The sequence below is a fragment of the Ornithodoros turicata genome, chromosome 5, assembly GCF_037126465.1.
Source record: "Ornithodoros turicata isolate Travis chromosome 5, ASM3712646v1, whole genome shotgun sequence".
NCBI lineage: Eukaryota > Metazoa > Arthropoda > Arachnida > Ixodida > Argasidae > Ornithodoros > Ornithodoros turicata.
In genome coordinates, this window is record NC_088205.1 from 883,008 (window position 1) to 898,332 (window position 15,325).

The 15,325-nt window shown below is 46.0% G+C and overlaps 2 protein-coding genes across 2 annotated transcripts in view; one reads left to right on the top strand and one right to left on the bottom strand.

Annotated features, from left to right (window-relative positions):
- The window catches only part of LOC135395174 (vesicular glutamate transporter 2-like), a 29,797-nt gene extending 20,145 nt beyond the window's left edge, over window positions 1-9,652 (top strand). Inside the window, exon 12 of the mRNA XM_064626414.1 lies at window positions 457-9,652. Coding sequence (XP_064482484.1) covers window positions 457-795 — 339 coding nt within the window. The 3' untranslated portion in view covers window positions 796-9,652. The remainder of the gene's footprint in view (window positions 1-456) is intronic.
- A 1,090-nt stretch (window positions 9,653-10,742) lies between these two features.
- On the bottom strand, window positions 10,743-14,643 carry LOC135393774 (uncharacterized). Its single transcript, XM_064624029.1, has 3 exons — window positions 14,346-14,643; window positions 13,331-13,550; window positions 10,743-11,622 (listed from the first exon to the last, which is right to left on the bottom strand). Exons 1-3 carry the CDS (start codon window positions 14,592-14,594, stop codon window positions 10,928-10,930), a joined length of 1,164 nt encoding a protein of 387 aa, XP_064480099.1. The 5' UTR covers window positions 14,595-14,643; the 3' UTR covers window positions 10,743-10,927.
- Window positions 14,644-15,325: the final 682 nt, after the last annotated feature.

The window sequence follows — 15,325 nt, forward strand, 5'->3', positions numbered from 1 at the left end:
CTGATTATGACGTAGTTTTTATAATCTAGTAGGTCGTGGCAGGGACAGCAAAAAGGAAAAAAAAAAGACTGATACCTACAGGTACAGCACAGCAGCACAGGCAGTTTGATTCGTCACCTCAGAATGATTTGCTATACTCCCGATGACTACGTAGCCGACATATAGCCGACTCTTTCATTTCCCCGTCCCCCTTTTAGACTCAGTGTTACAAACATTCAATGTAGTTCTGCCGCCGTACTTGGCGAGCAGGGCGAAGTTGGTGGTTACTTCGACACGGTGTTTCTCGTAGTCTTCAATTTAAATTTTCTAAAACACTATGGGTGCAATTGGGACGAAATCGCGGCATAAGAGTACCGACGACTCAGACTGTCGATTACATCAATAATTTTCAGAGATTTCACGTCTACCTGTAAATGAAATATCTTGTCTACAACCGTCTGTCAACTTGCTACGCAGCTCCACGGAGGAGACGACGCGTCGCGGTGGGAAAAAGTGTTCCTCATCGCCAGCTTGATCCACTTCGGTGGCGTCATCTTCTACGCCATCTTCGCCTCCGGTGAGAAACAGTATTGGGCAGAGCCTCCTCGAGAAGAAGAAGGGCCATCCTGGAACCCTCTGGAGAATGCCTTCAAAGAAGAGCCACCGGTTAACGGGTCCTCCCTTACCGCTGGCGTCCAGAGGCAGACGTCGTACGGTGCCACCGCCGAGACGGCCTTCCCGGTCTACGAGACGCGAGAAGAACACGTCCAACAACCCGCCACAGATCCCTATATGCAAGACAACCGGGACTTCTAACACGAAACCAGGACGAACACGAAGACGTCATGTCTTCGCCGCCCGAGGTTCGAGAATGATATTGAGGGGATGAGGTGGACAACAAAGCCCACGATTCATCTGCGCATGAGAGCAGAAAGACTCCTCGTTCTGGTGCGCGGTGTCAAGTGTAGGGACTTTGGTGTCCTTACACCTTGCACGGGTACGCCATGTGTATCTTACGTGAAGGTCGCACACTTGGGCCTTTCCATATGCCTTCCTCGGGGCGGAGCTTGACATAATGTGGTGAGAGTTCATTGCGACGAATAGTGATTGATTACATTACCCAAAAGATGGTAAGACCAAGTCCGATATGAGGGAACTCTTCCACGTTGGCCTTGGAGAAAGGGACCTCCAAGTTCTTATAGGTCTGTCAGGGATTCGAATGCGTTGCATTGATACACTAACTACATGAAGGGAATAGTGGACATTGTGCTGCGTTTGAATCGTATTTGAGGAACCTGAATTGAATTATGGGTTCAATTCAAGTTCTTCAACTGTAGCATCACCTTCCGTCGGTGCTCTAATATACGTGAGAAACATTACAGAAAATAAAGCAATTAAAAATGTCGTAGGTTGTTATCCCCGCAACGATAAGGCAGAAAACATTCCGAGTTGAAGAATCCTGTCGAAAAATAACTGCCACCATCTTGTGACAGAATGACGAAATCAAACGTTCTGTCAAGGAAGAAAACTCTGAACATAAGTTGACCTAGTGTCACCCGGCGACTTACAAGACACAGTCCTCTAGCAGTCGCTGAGACACATGCGGCGAACTACTTATCCCACACAGCAATGCCTGTTCTTGTACATACTAGCAATATTAGGAACGTCGACTGCTCTCATGCAGCAGCTAAGTCACCTATACTGGCTGTGATCCATGCAATGGAAAGCGGCGTAGATTCGGCGAGAGGTTGTGATATTACCCTCGCTGCCTGTGGAATGCCTACACTGTTAGAAAAAAGATATTTAGAAAATCCCGCTATCCTTTGTCGCCAGTATATCGTGTAGTTTCAGCGGCGCCAATTCGCAATACTGGTTATAAAAGCTCCTCGAACATCACTGCGCAACCACTGTACCACTTTCGGAACCGTCACATGTAATTCCATCAAGCGTGATACTTGTTGTTGTCTGCAAATGATCTCTGATTTGATAGCAATATTAGGTGTAGACGAAGAGGAAGAATGAGGAGGAACGTTTTGGTAGGAACGTGCCAGGAACAGGACTACATGTCTATACAACTGAGTATTAGGAACGCATACAGTATAGGGTTATGTGATTCTGGGTTGCTTGGTGTTGAAAAGGCGAATTGGAGTGTCATTCCGGTATGTTTACCACGCGTTAAAACAGTAAGCCAGTGTCAGCAGGTTAAAGATCTGCAATGGCAACAAAAGCTAGCCGGATTTTCATTCAGTCTACAGCTATATAGCTAACAGTGTGTCACAATGATCTCTCGAGTCAAAATCTCGCATTAATGGTTGTGGCGTTCGTTTTGACATTTTCCGATACTATATAGATATCTGGTGTGGTTCCGTGTTGCCCTCACCAGTGGTGAGGGCCATCAATAAGCAACCGTGCCCTTATGATGCACGGCTCAAGTTGTGCGCTCAAGAGTGCACTTTGCGCAATGAGTGCAAGAATCAAGTATTATGTAAACGTTGAGCCAAATCGTTTTCGTTAAACTTGGTCAGAAAAGATAAGGTGCGTGAGTAACGCGCTACACGTATCGGTAGAGAGGAAAATGTTTGCTGTCTGTGGTGCAATATGATAATATTGACGTTATGAGAATACGAAAGGAATGGAATGCTTTGGCAGCCACAGCTGGACATTGAAATTTCGGTTACACTAGCCTTCCAAACTCCAGCGACTTGTTTCTTACTTGTTCCATTCATTCAGCAACTTATGTAATAGTTATTTTTCTTCGTCGTACATATCATTCGCTGCTGGAAAGTTTGCTGAAGATGCTGAGACACACATTGCCTTAATGGGTTACTTGTCACACCGCATTAACTGACCAAGGAGGGGGGAGGAGACCAACCTAAAAATGAACCTATAGCAATTTTTATTCGTCCTGAGACGAAGGACGCGACCTTCAAGCTGATGGCATCTCGAAATCGTCCAGTGTGTTAACGAAAATTAACCTAAAATAATCTAGAGTTAACCTTATAAGACGAGTATGATGAGCTACAGCTGGAATTGTCGAAATTTTTTATAATTTCTCATTTTCAGTTATTTTAACGCAGATTATGTATATTGTGCCGTAATAATTGAATGTGATGCTTAAATTAGTAATGCATACTGGAATTAACGGTGGTGTACACAAATCCTTCATGTCGTCAAGCAACAACAACATGAATGTCGATGGGATGAGGTGAATGACCGCAGCATTTGCGATGCCGTCAGAAGCTGCAACAAAAGCGTATTCTCTGTTTGAAATTATCTCTCGACGAAAGTACCTAGAGTACAGATTCGGTCAAGAGTGCACCTCATAGGCAAAATTGCATTGCACCACTCATTAAACGTGTATTTAACCCGTTGTCATGGCAACGAATGGTTATCGAAATGTTACATATTCGGCATGGCGTCGCTGCTAAAGGTCTGTCAGGTGACAAAGCAGGTCCATGAAGTATGGTGCTAGACGTTATGTTACTGAGTTTCGCTCGTTATTACGCTATGTGTTACGCGAGATTCGGATCCTGAGAAACACCAGATGTTACAATTCGTCTCCCCATTCTTGTGTCGAGGGCGACTTCTTGGAAGATACATGCATGCCGTTGATTGTCCAAACAGTGTTTTGTAGATAGGATATGACGTATTTATTTGTAAGAAAGTGGAGTGTTGGTGGAATATTATGAAAAAAAAAAATACACGTAGCTGTTTAATGATCAGGAAGGTTATATTACTCTCATTTTACGGTAACGCTTACGATACATATTAGGAACGCGACCTCCATAAACGTTTCAACATCATTTCATCAATTTCAGGATAAAAACAAGTTATACTCGCTGAAAGAGAAAAGCGGGAATGTACCACACTGTCTCTTTTTCTTACTTGTAAATGACCCAATTTCATTATGCACATAACACGTGACTTGTTCACGTGTCCCTTAACCGGAAGGCGTCCTTTGCACAGATACAAGCGTTTGTGTCAAGTGCATTCATCCCCGAGCCCTATCCATCTATCTATCAACCCATCTAACATTTACTCACGCGTAACATTGTAACTCGTATGTGTGTGTGAAAGCTCTACGTGTAGCCTGAGGAATGAATATTGTGCAGTGTGTGTGCATTCATAAGCCACTGTACATAGCATTCAGCTGAGAGAACAAATAGTGGTGAACCATGAGAAGCAACGTGATTATCACTTAAGGAAGTCATGCAGGCGTCTTATTTCTAAGTACGACACATTGAATTTTCAGGATAAACCGTCTTTGATAAACCGGGATTCGCGTCCATTCGTGGGGACAGTCCATTTCGAAACTAGAGTGGACCACATTATCCCACGCCAAGTACAATTGCTATTCGCTTGATGTTGAGAGCATGGCCTTGAGAAAAGGGGCATACGCCCCTCTCACTCTCACTCCACCTGCTAGGGAGTGACGTCACGCTCCGACTATCTGATATCTAAGCACTTTTCGGACGAAAAGAATTAGCTAAGTAGATTGTCGGACGATGGCGAACAGAGTGTTCCATGGATGGCTTTCTCGATGCGTCCCATTAAAGGTGGTGACAATTAACGTTGTTTCAGTTGTCCACCATATTTCGCTGTGCCATGAATTTTCACTGCGCAATCCAATTGAATGATGCCACGAGTCCCCGTGCCTTTCTTCCGAGCTCACGCGCAGCTTACACTAAGATGTCTGAATACCAGATCCCTCTGTACAGAGAGGGAGCTAGTATTCAGTCACCCTGCGCAGGGCTACGTCGTGGGTCGCATGATTGACCCTGCCAGAGGGACGTGTGACGTTACAACGTATCCTCATTCCCCGATACGCTCTTTTGAAGCGTGGAGGATTTTTGTAACTGCTGGTCATTTTTACATACTTGCGCATTTTTATTTTTCACCATGTACGTTCTTGAATTCACGCGATGGATATTCCAAAAATACGGCAAAACTACATATTTACTTCGAGGAAGAAAAGGACCGTCACTGCAAAGATATAAAGTAGAAAAAAAAACACGTTCACGCATCGGGAAGTAACGCTATGAACAAATTAATAATGCCAGCACTTTAATTTTCGCATACATGTAGTTGTGTCCTGCAACAGTAACGTATTACGAAATTCCTGTTCGTTGCTCTTTTTGACAACTGTTCGACAACGAAGGTGTAGTACGACCGAATATGTTTTAATTACAGATTATAAACCAGTGATATATCACCAATATTACAACCATCTATATCGATATGTTATGTTGAGAATGAAATTCAACTATTCAGAAACGACCATGTCCCAGCTCAAGGGCAATTGCACCTTCGTTCGGCGTTTTCTGTATCATGTACCTGCATGCTTATTTGCTGAATTACCGAGTATCGTCATTAGAAGAAAGTTGTTGTCGTCCTTACTGAATCGTTTAAAACGAAAACAACAAGAAACATTTGGAAAAAGAAAAGACGGCAGGTCCATAACAACGTCCCCTTCCTGTCGATATGAAACGTACGCCTTTGAATCGTCCGTAAATTCCTGTCGTTGCTTCTCGTGGTTGGTCACTGTTGTGAGTACTTTTTTAAATATAAAAACGCCGAAACGAACACTAAAAAAAGATCACACACAACCCGAACGTCTTTCAAGGTCACTCTCACCGAAATCCCCCCTCATCCGACACGCGCCGTGTCTGAAGTCGCGGGGGATATCTTCGAGGGCCAAGTTCATAGTTGACTTTTCAACTGCTGCGTAGCCCTCACCCTACTGCACAAAATGCCTTATTGTTAGGGCTTCCGGTTTTCACGGTAGACAGTGTACATAATAACGAATGATGGAAATGAACAAATAAGATGAACACCATTCGTCCCTCGGTAACGTTTCGGCGTTACGGTTTGGTGCGGAGTTAAATTAATTAAACTCCCACAATTTTTAATTATCGATTCAATGTTCATTAGTAGCTCAGGTAAAATCGCGGAACCAAGCCAAGACCCCTAAATTTCTTCGGCATGCGCTGCGCAGGGGAGAGGGTAAATCACTTGACCACTCACGCAGAAGAAACCAAGTGCGCCCCGCGGGAGGGGGACGAATGAGGTCCTTCCAGAGACAGCAGGGGAGAGAGGGACACCGGAGAGCTGCGCAAGCAGCTGACCTATTTTCACAGCGTATATTGTCCGAGTCCACCCGGAGTTGGTGGTAACTAGTGTGGCGGCTAATAACTAGTATACCCTAACGCGGAACGAGTCAACTCGAGGAGCCGGCTCCACACGTACTTCTGAAGTAACAATCTTCATATTTTTAATCCAATGCAATCTCCCCAGGATGTGCACATAGTTGGCATACTCTATAAAACAGAATATAGTTACACCTTTTTCTCGTGCGAAAGAGTGGATAACCGGAAGCCCTAGCCAGTTTCATTGGCAAGTAGAGCTTGCGTATGTTGTCTTGTTGATGCTGAGCCGTGACGCACCATTATTCACAGTCGTATTCACCGCCGCTGTACAGGTCACCGTATTTCGTCGTGTGTGGTTGCGAAAGTAGTGTACGTTCCCGTGACCGTGCATTTCCGTGAAACACAAGGAATTTCCAGGAGTAAGCTACGACTACCAGTCAGTCTTGATCGAATGCTTGGTAGTTGTTACATTACTCGTACAGTATTACGACATTTGTGTTTCCATACAAAGCAACACAATATGTATGCACAGTCATTGTTGCCATCGCATATCTAAGTCCTAAAATGACGCGTTAATTTAGGCATTTCTTCGCAATACTTATGTAGTGCAAATATCAAGTGTGAGTAAAGTAACACGAGTCGCCAAACTGTAACCACCGATAGTGTTATAAGCGTGTATAAATTACGCAATGTCAGACCTCGTGTTCACGTAAAGGAAAACTGTATGCCTTCATCTCTTTAGAACGAACAACAAGTCCAGCAGAATGTACAGCTCCCAACGTTGTTGCTTAATATTTGCTTTTACCTCTTTCTCTCGCAGATAAGGCTCCGGCGCTGTGCGTCGACTCGTCCTTCGTTGGGCTTGGAAAATTTAATGGAGAAGGTTATAGCTTTATTCGAACAAACAAAAAACAGCGACATTCGAGGCACGTAAAAGTGCTTTATAACAAAGTTCCACCTAAGAACGACACGAAATGCAGCCCGTCAAACCCAACAGTGTTAATCCGCCGGAGAAGTTATACCCCAGCGCCATCAGGTGCCGCCTACAGGGCTCTTGTTCCTGTAGTTACCTGTCGCGACGTAGACTGATGCGGCTTGCTATTATAGCCAATAGAAACACGCGTAGGGCGGCTTGCCATTCTTAGATTGAACACCAGTATATACACAAAAATGCGATTCGAGGAATGGGCACTGCCATTAGTGCGTCACCCGTGGCAGGCATAGGAACTGTGTACGTGTGGACTGCCGTTTGCAGAATTACTTCATTTTCCCGTATGTGTTTTCGTTCATTTTCGTGTCCGTTCGTGTTCATTTCGTGCCCGTTCATTTTCTCAAGCTAGGGGACCGCTGTAGAAAAGATATCGCTTCAGCCAGCACTCTTCGCGTGAACAACAGTGCATATCGCACGCGGAAGCAAGCAATCTTCTTTTTCCTTCAACTTTCGAACGTTGATACGCTACTGAGATGTTTACCGTATGACTAATTATATAGAATGTTACGTTATCGTCAGTCATACTCATTAAAGACGGCGGTCACCAGTATTCATCCCAGTGGGAAGAACAAGTTTGGCAGTCCAAGTCGTGGGAATGAGGCTAGTGAGCGCACGGAGACCGGTGGTTTGAGAGTAACGCGGCAAGGTCTATAGTGAATGAAATTATGGAGCTGGTTTTCAGACTACTAGGCAGATCGATGTTCGATTTTACCTAGCCCTCGAGTCACCAACGAAGGGAGCACCACGCAACTGTCGGGAACCAGAATCAAGACATGTACTTCCTTGACAAGCGCGTGAAAATCGACGGTACCCCGTCATGTCTTCAGGTTCACCTGCTCTTATTCGCCCCCACGTATTGTGAGACCTCCTGTTGTAAGTTGCACGTGTTTGCCCGTGACAATGTAGTTTCGTAAGAGCATTTTGGATATACTACAACTCTATATGCTCATCAGGGAGAACTGTTATATACTTGTAAATAGATGATAGTACGCGTCCCACGCATTCATAGTTCGTGGCATTCATAGTTTCAGAGACGTTACTGACATCGCGGGTAAGGCCGTTGACTTCCGTTGCGTACAATAGTTTATGAAGTAAAGTAAACGAAACGAATATTCCACCAACACTCGCCTCTTAGGACCAGTTTCGTGGGGCCGGCGTATCTGTAGACCTTTTTTCGCAGGACTGGTGCATCTGTTTCACAATTCTGTTTCACGCTTCATGGCCTTCGCGTTGATTTACAAGGCAGATATTTTGACGTCTGCAGCTCATGTTTTAAAGGAACTGTCCACAAAACCGTTGACCTGTTTCGTGTTCATAAACTAGCTACACCGACCTTGCGAAACACAGGTCATGCTTCATTCCTTGAGACCCTGTATCAGGAATAAAGATTTATCCGTTACCACGTTGGCGGTATGTTATCATCGTAGAGTTCATTTGTCGACAAATACAGAAATAAAACATTAACCGACGGTCCCAAACACTGTTGCTAGTCAATGTACCTCTGTTGTCCATATGGGAGTAGTCTTGAAGTTGCGAAGCGAGTGGAAAGATGCTTCTTGTACGTGTTGTAAGGCGGCACCTGGTTAACGTCTTACATGAAAGCCCTCTCGCGGGTCGTCCTATGACATGAAGCGCGTGTGTACATAACTAGCTCTTCAAGTAATAAAATGTCGGTGTGCGTGAAAGATAAAGCTGTTGAAGCCACAGGTTGCTATCAAAACACATCAATAATGTGATACTGTGAGTGTTCTCTCTGACATTGTTGATTTTGATGTTATTTAAGTGTACAGTTATTGTATATATGATTACCGTTAAATCACTGTGGGAGTCAGATATTGAGTGTCATGTCTTTTAAACTATCATTTTTTGCCACAAATGTCTTAGGAAGCTGTGCCCTTTGATGACATACTCATCGTTAGTTTAAATCAATTCACTCGTTGTAACAAACATTGTGTTTTCATTTCTCGAGGCGAAAGCAATCAGCCGGAAATGGTGCATTGTTCGTAGCATTCGCCGTTTCAGCTACCTGGCCGAAAGTTCAGAACATAAATGTTGAACATGTTGAAGTAATACAATCGAAGGTAAATACATGTGCCAGTATTCGAGCTCACCAGACAACTTTTTCGAGTGATCTGGCACGAAATATGAGGGGAATCGACCTACTGGTAGCACTCACAGAAAGCTTCAACGTTAGAATACAGCCATATTTGACGTGTAGGGGAAACAATGCCATTTGGCTGTTTGCTTTTGCGGCCTCGTGTTCAGACAGCGTGGTTTTACAGCGTGTTTTTCCTAGCTGTGCATGTTATACATCTACGCAGCAGAGTTAGGCAATGCGACAACCATCTAATTTCTGAGCAATACTATGTCTGTCGAAACTACTGCATATATGACTGTGAACAATGACTATCTTTACTGCTATACCAATCACTGCAAAGAAAACGAGCAAAATTGTCGTGTTCTTTTTCCATGTTTTTCTTCTGTAGCGATCGGTGTACTATTATTTAATAGACAATCATATTAAAAAGACACCTTGAGAAAGGAGACTTGTTGGCTTGTTTGTTGCCTATACCAATTTCAACTTGAGCATAAAGGTAGGTTGCCTCAATCGAGAGCCCACGGTTTCCGACGTATCACACATTTCGGGTATAAACGATAAAGACTTACTTGGGGCGACGACATTCAATCTATACAAGTTGCCATGCCTTGTAGCCTTCCAAGCGTCTGTCATTAGCCGTGAATATTTTTTTAAATTCCGCGTTAACGCCGCGAAGCAACTGTGGCTATGAGCTGCGTAAAGACGTGGACAGATGGAAAAGGGGGTTAGTATGCGTCCTGGGCAGACTTTATAGGGAACTGGGACGACATTCGTCTTGGAGAAAACCCAGGGAAAACCTGAGACAGCACAGCCGGTGACAGGATTCGAACCCAATCTCGAAAGCGATCATCCTAACCACTGTGCCACGGGAGCCGGTGCCGTGAATATGAAATAGGAGAAAATTCAAAGGAGACTGATTCTAGAAAATTCTATCGAGCCGTTCTGAATACACAATTTCACGATACTATAACACGATTTTACGAAGATGCGCGCCCGACGCAAAACAGCATAGGAACTATGAGGGACACTGCTCCGTCGTCTGCTAGTTATGATTTAGCCCGGCTGCTACTTCACACACCTCCATCTCTGGTCGTCAAGTTTCCATTAACCCTTGCGTGCCACAGGTGGCGCCGACCTAACGCTGTGTAGGCCGGAGATCGCCCGTACCACATTTCATGAAGGCCACATTGCACATGCTTCTGCAGTTGAAGCGGATTTAGGTTTTTGAAATGCGATGCATCCTACAGTTGAAGAGAGCCTTGAGAGCAGAGCGTTGGTGTGACCATAGCAGTAACTCGTACAACCAAGCGCGAATAGAAAGGTTGCGTTTGTTTTAAATCAGCGTTAGCGCCGCGAAGCCACTGGCTATGAGCTGCGTACAGACATATGGGGAGAGGACAGCAGGAAGGAGTAGAGGGGGTTAGTATGCGTCTAGTGCAAACTTCAGGGGGATAAATGTGGACGGAAAACCTCAGACAGCCGATGCCGGGATTCGAACCCGTGCTCCAGGACCAACTACATGAAACAGTGCAGTTTTATATCTTTATTCACTGACGAGAGAGGTGAGAGTGATGCTTTGCTGCGCACAGATAATGGTATAGAGCCCCTTGACCGCAGATGGCTGATTAGATCGTCTAATCATACAAATCATATCTAGAACCCCAGGAAAAGTTTCATTCTGGGGGTGAGAAATTATTAGCCCTTTCTTTCGTTTTAACGTCCGACGTCAACACTGACCATCATGACGACGTCACTCTTCGGTCGAAAGTAGAGACCCCGGGAAGAAGAACCGTCCTCGTCGGAGTCCACCAATGCAGCACAATATTGCGTGCAAGCACCCACAATAGGGACTCCAGGGAAAGCATCCGTAAAAGAGTTCAAAAAACACGGTTCGTTCGCATTTGTGAACATAAAGGCAAATTCGACTGGTCTTCGAATGGACCTGGACTTAAGACCGCGCAGCATGCGACATACGTGGGCTGTCGAATGAAAGTCGCCCGATGCGACAGCTGTTGCCGTCTCAACATTTGCTCCTCGTATGCCCAGACCAGCGAACCAATGGTTTCTCACTCGGCTGATGGAGTGTACTGCACCCATGACAAAGTCCGTGGAACCGATGTCGATGAATGGAACAGCATGAGCGACTGCGGAGAAAGCTTCTTCGGGCACGAAGGCGATAACGGCAAGGTACGACTGGAAGCATGTCGTGTCTCGGCAAAACATGTCGTCCATGGTAAGCGGAATAATCTCGAGACCCGGGAAGGAAGGGATGAATAGGGTCGATGTACCGGCACCATCCTTGAAGAAGTAACCGGAGAGAGTGGACACTGGAGTACCCACGACGCCTTTGGAGACTGTAGATATTACGTGACAAGATTCGGGAACCTTGTTCGCCAGCCACTGAGCAACTGCGGCACAAAAGAATAGAGAATCTTATTGGGATCAAGCACGTGGGTTCAAATATCCGTCGCTGAATTACGTACAACAACATCAGAAAGCACCCAGTGGGAAATGGTCCTCTATAATACGCCCTTTTCCAGGAATATCTCTCGTTCTGTTATCTTGCTTGTGCGTGTAGGTAATTAGTCATCTTGTAGTTACATGCTTTCTTCGAGAGAATTGGCGCAGGCCAATTGCAAGCAAAGGTTGGCGGCATCCAATGAGACAGCATACTTATCCTGGCCGTGTGAATTTGGAACGGGTCCGATCGTGGTGTTCCGTATATGCGCGGCATGATGCGCACTGCTGCATTTTTCAATACCGATTCACTGAATTGTAGCCCACAACAGTTGTCCACTGACAACATTTATATTCACGTCCTTCGGACAGCAACGCGCACTATGTTTTTCACCGGGACTGTTCGATGGCGTGGCACGCGCAGCATGGACTAAAAACACCGATGCACGAGCTGAAACCAAGTTCACCGCTTAGCGCCGAAGCAAGAAAGAGTCCGGTATAATTTCGATTGTAGCTCCGTAACGCAATCAAGGCTTTGAATTATCATAATTCAAAGCCTACGAAAATAACATAGCGTGTAACGTAATCTGAATTGAACTTGTTTTTGCATTTTAGTGCCCCTTTAATGCTTCAATCTTACGCCATTTAAGAGTATATTCACAATACTACCGTCGCCCTAAGTGCCTGTCACGCGAATAAATCTGCGTTGCACACTTTCAATATATGGGAGGAGAGAACAGCACCAATTCCATACCACTGAGCAATATTCCAATCTGGAAACAACATGAGAAAGAAAAGCCTCGAGTGACTAGAGAAGGGTTGATGATTGGGCTAGGTGGTATTGTGACATCTGAACTGAGAGCGGAAGAAACTGCACACTCGCAGTACTAAGCACAGAAATCCCTTTGTTTCCTGCGATGAAGGAGTGGTGTATAAGTTACCACTCACTTGTGGAAAATGCTATATAGGTCAAACTGGGCGATGCATTAATGATCGCTTGCGTGAACACCGAAACCATGTGAACAACAAGAAAAAAGAGGGGTGGTTGGCTTATCGTTGTAACACTCATGGATGTGAACCTATCTATCTAGGTTGCCATATCATCGCAAGAAACAAGACTAAACTAACCGAAAAGGAATTGATCTTCCTCAGAACGGTGACACGTGTGCTACGAAGGTGTAGTTGGAAGTTAGCGCCCGTCCTGTCTGTTTCTTGCGCTCTCAGTTCAGATGTCGAGTGTGTTAGCGATGCGAAGCAGCTGTCGTACAGACGTGCACAGATGGAGAGCATGAAGGAGTGCTGGGCCGACATTCGTCTGGAAGGTATGAGGGAGAATCCGGGGAACAAGACAGCCGCTGCGTCACCTCCCAATCTCGGTGTGGAAAGCGGTCACCTTATGATTCCACGGAGTAAAGGCAGAGTTAACGATATGACTAACATCGTGTGGGTGAAATTTAGGTGTTTAGGTCTGTGCATGCACTCTGTTGCTAACGTAAATAGAGGCGGAACGAACGGCGATTAGGACAACACAACGTATCAAGTTCTCACCAATGCCAAATTGAAAGACGGCAGTTCGTTAACGGCCGTAACCGCCTTCGCGACGAAGGAAAGCTGCTGGACATGTGCACAAACATACGCAAGCTAGATGGCTGCTCTAACCTTGATTTGTAGCGCAGCACTTGCAGGAGCACTCCGGCGCAGTCTGGCCAAGGCAGGGAAAAAAGTTTTTGCAGGCTATTTCTAGGGTAACGACGTTGATCACCAGCTGAGCTGGTCTACACGCATTTGCTATCGTCCGCTGCAAACGTTCAGGAATTTTCTCCGGGTCAGGGACTATAAAAGGTGCCCTTGGATCGTCATTGCTGGAGTAGCCGTATACCTAAAACGAAAGAACAAGTCTCTCAGAACGCAGAAATGTTATATGCGGGTCCCAGGATAGCACAGCCGAAACGCCATTCCCCGGCCGACGACAATCCTCCTGCTATACAGATTGTGATTCTCGTTCTCCCCACTAACGAAATTACTTGGTATAGCTCAGGACAAAAGCTTACGGAACACCGGGGTGCCGCATTTCTCCGTTGGAGCGACACCCTAGCAGGACACACATACTGAGGAATAGGAAAGAATCTCTTCCTCATAGCTAGCAAGGAGAGGTTCCGATGAAGAAATATACCAGTGCCATGTTCCGTAAACTTTTGTCAAAAGCTGTACCGTTTGCGACATACTTGTCTGGGAGTCGGTGACGCCTCCAATCGGCGGTGTCGCGCGCGAAGGACCTCCCAAGATTATCAGGCGTTTGCTCGATAACGAAGCCTAGAATGGTGTTTTAAAATCCGATCGGAGTCTTAGGAAGTCGGGTCTTTGTCTGGACTGTGATGCTGAGAAGCGACGCTCTCTGAGCACGATCCTATTAGCAGTGTCATTTAGAGTTTTCTGACGGCAATCCCTTCGACTTGGCTCTGCATGGTTATCGCATTGTCACAGCTGCGAACAGTCTTCGCTCAAAATCAGCTAAGTTAAAAATAGAACCGGATATTATTCAGCAGAATGCAATGTCACTATGAGAATAACCGCACGTACGGCGTCCCATACGCAGCAAGTGACACCGCAGAAACACGACTGTCTCACATGGTGTGGGCACCCAGATAACTTTTAAATAACGCAAATAACTGACCTGAAAATCCCACGTCACTCCCATAAAGGTCCTCCGGCGGAAATCTTCGCAGAATTCCTCCCAAAGTTCTTGCACCCTGTGTTCTGTTGAGCGCTTCAACAGAGACATCGGTCTACACCGCCTGCGTCTTCCTCTGCCGAAAGAACTGGAGAACCGGCCTTGGCACCGCTCTTGTCTGGGTTCGGTGCCGCGGAACCCGTCACCTGACGAGGAACACCGTGGGGATATCTGATAAGAACAAGATGCCATCGGGTCCAAGATAGCGCACGGGACGCTCTGGTTGGTTCTTCTAGGATGCTTCTTTTTCTTGTGTGATTCACGTGCCGTGGCGTGTCTTTCTTCTTCTTCTGCCCCATAGAATGACCATTAGCTACAAAAGGGGCTCACCGTTGTCGGCCTCACAATGCTGGGCAACGTCACGACTTAAGCCTCGGGGAAATGTGCGTCCTAGGCCGCTTCTAAAGGAACTGTGCCGACATATGTCTGAAAGTGTCTGAGGAAAACCCAGGAAAGAACCCAGACAGCACAGCCGGAACCAAGATACGAACCCAGTCTCGACGTAACATGGCCAGCACGCTAACCACTGAGACAGGCGAGCTGGTGGCTACAAAGCCAGGGCCAGGGCTATAGAATTTATTACATGACTGACCAGCTCGCGTGGCTGAGCGTTCAGCGTACTGGCCGTGTCATGTCGAGACTAGGAGGTACCCGGGTTCGAATCCCGGTACCGGCTGCGCTGTCTGGGGTTTTTCCTGGGTTTTCCTCAGACGCTTTCAGACATATGATGGCACCGTTCCCTTAGAAGTCGGCCCAGGACGCACATATTCCCGCCAGTCGAGGCATTGCCCACCTCTGCGAGCCCTTTCACCAGAAATCACGAGTGATCACGGTATTATTCTGTGCAACTTGTTGGCCTTCAACGTGTTTAAGGCCTATACCTGGTGGCCACCTATAGTAAAGGCTTACTGCTCATTTACATA

Coding starts and splice junctions, on each gene's coding strand:
- LOC135393774 (XM_064624029.1), bottom strand. CDS start 14,594: ATGGCATCTTGTTCTTATCAGATATCCCCACGGTGTTCCTCGTCAGGT. Junction 13,551..14,345: donor GAGTGACGTGGGATTTTCAG/GTCAGTTATTTG, acceptor CTTTCGTTTTAG/GTATACGGCTACTCCAGCAA. Junction 11,623..13,330: donor GTGCTGCGCTACAAATCAAG/GTTAGAGCAGCC, acceptor TTTGTGCCGCAG/TTGCTCAGTGGCTGGCGAAC.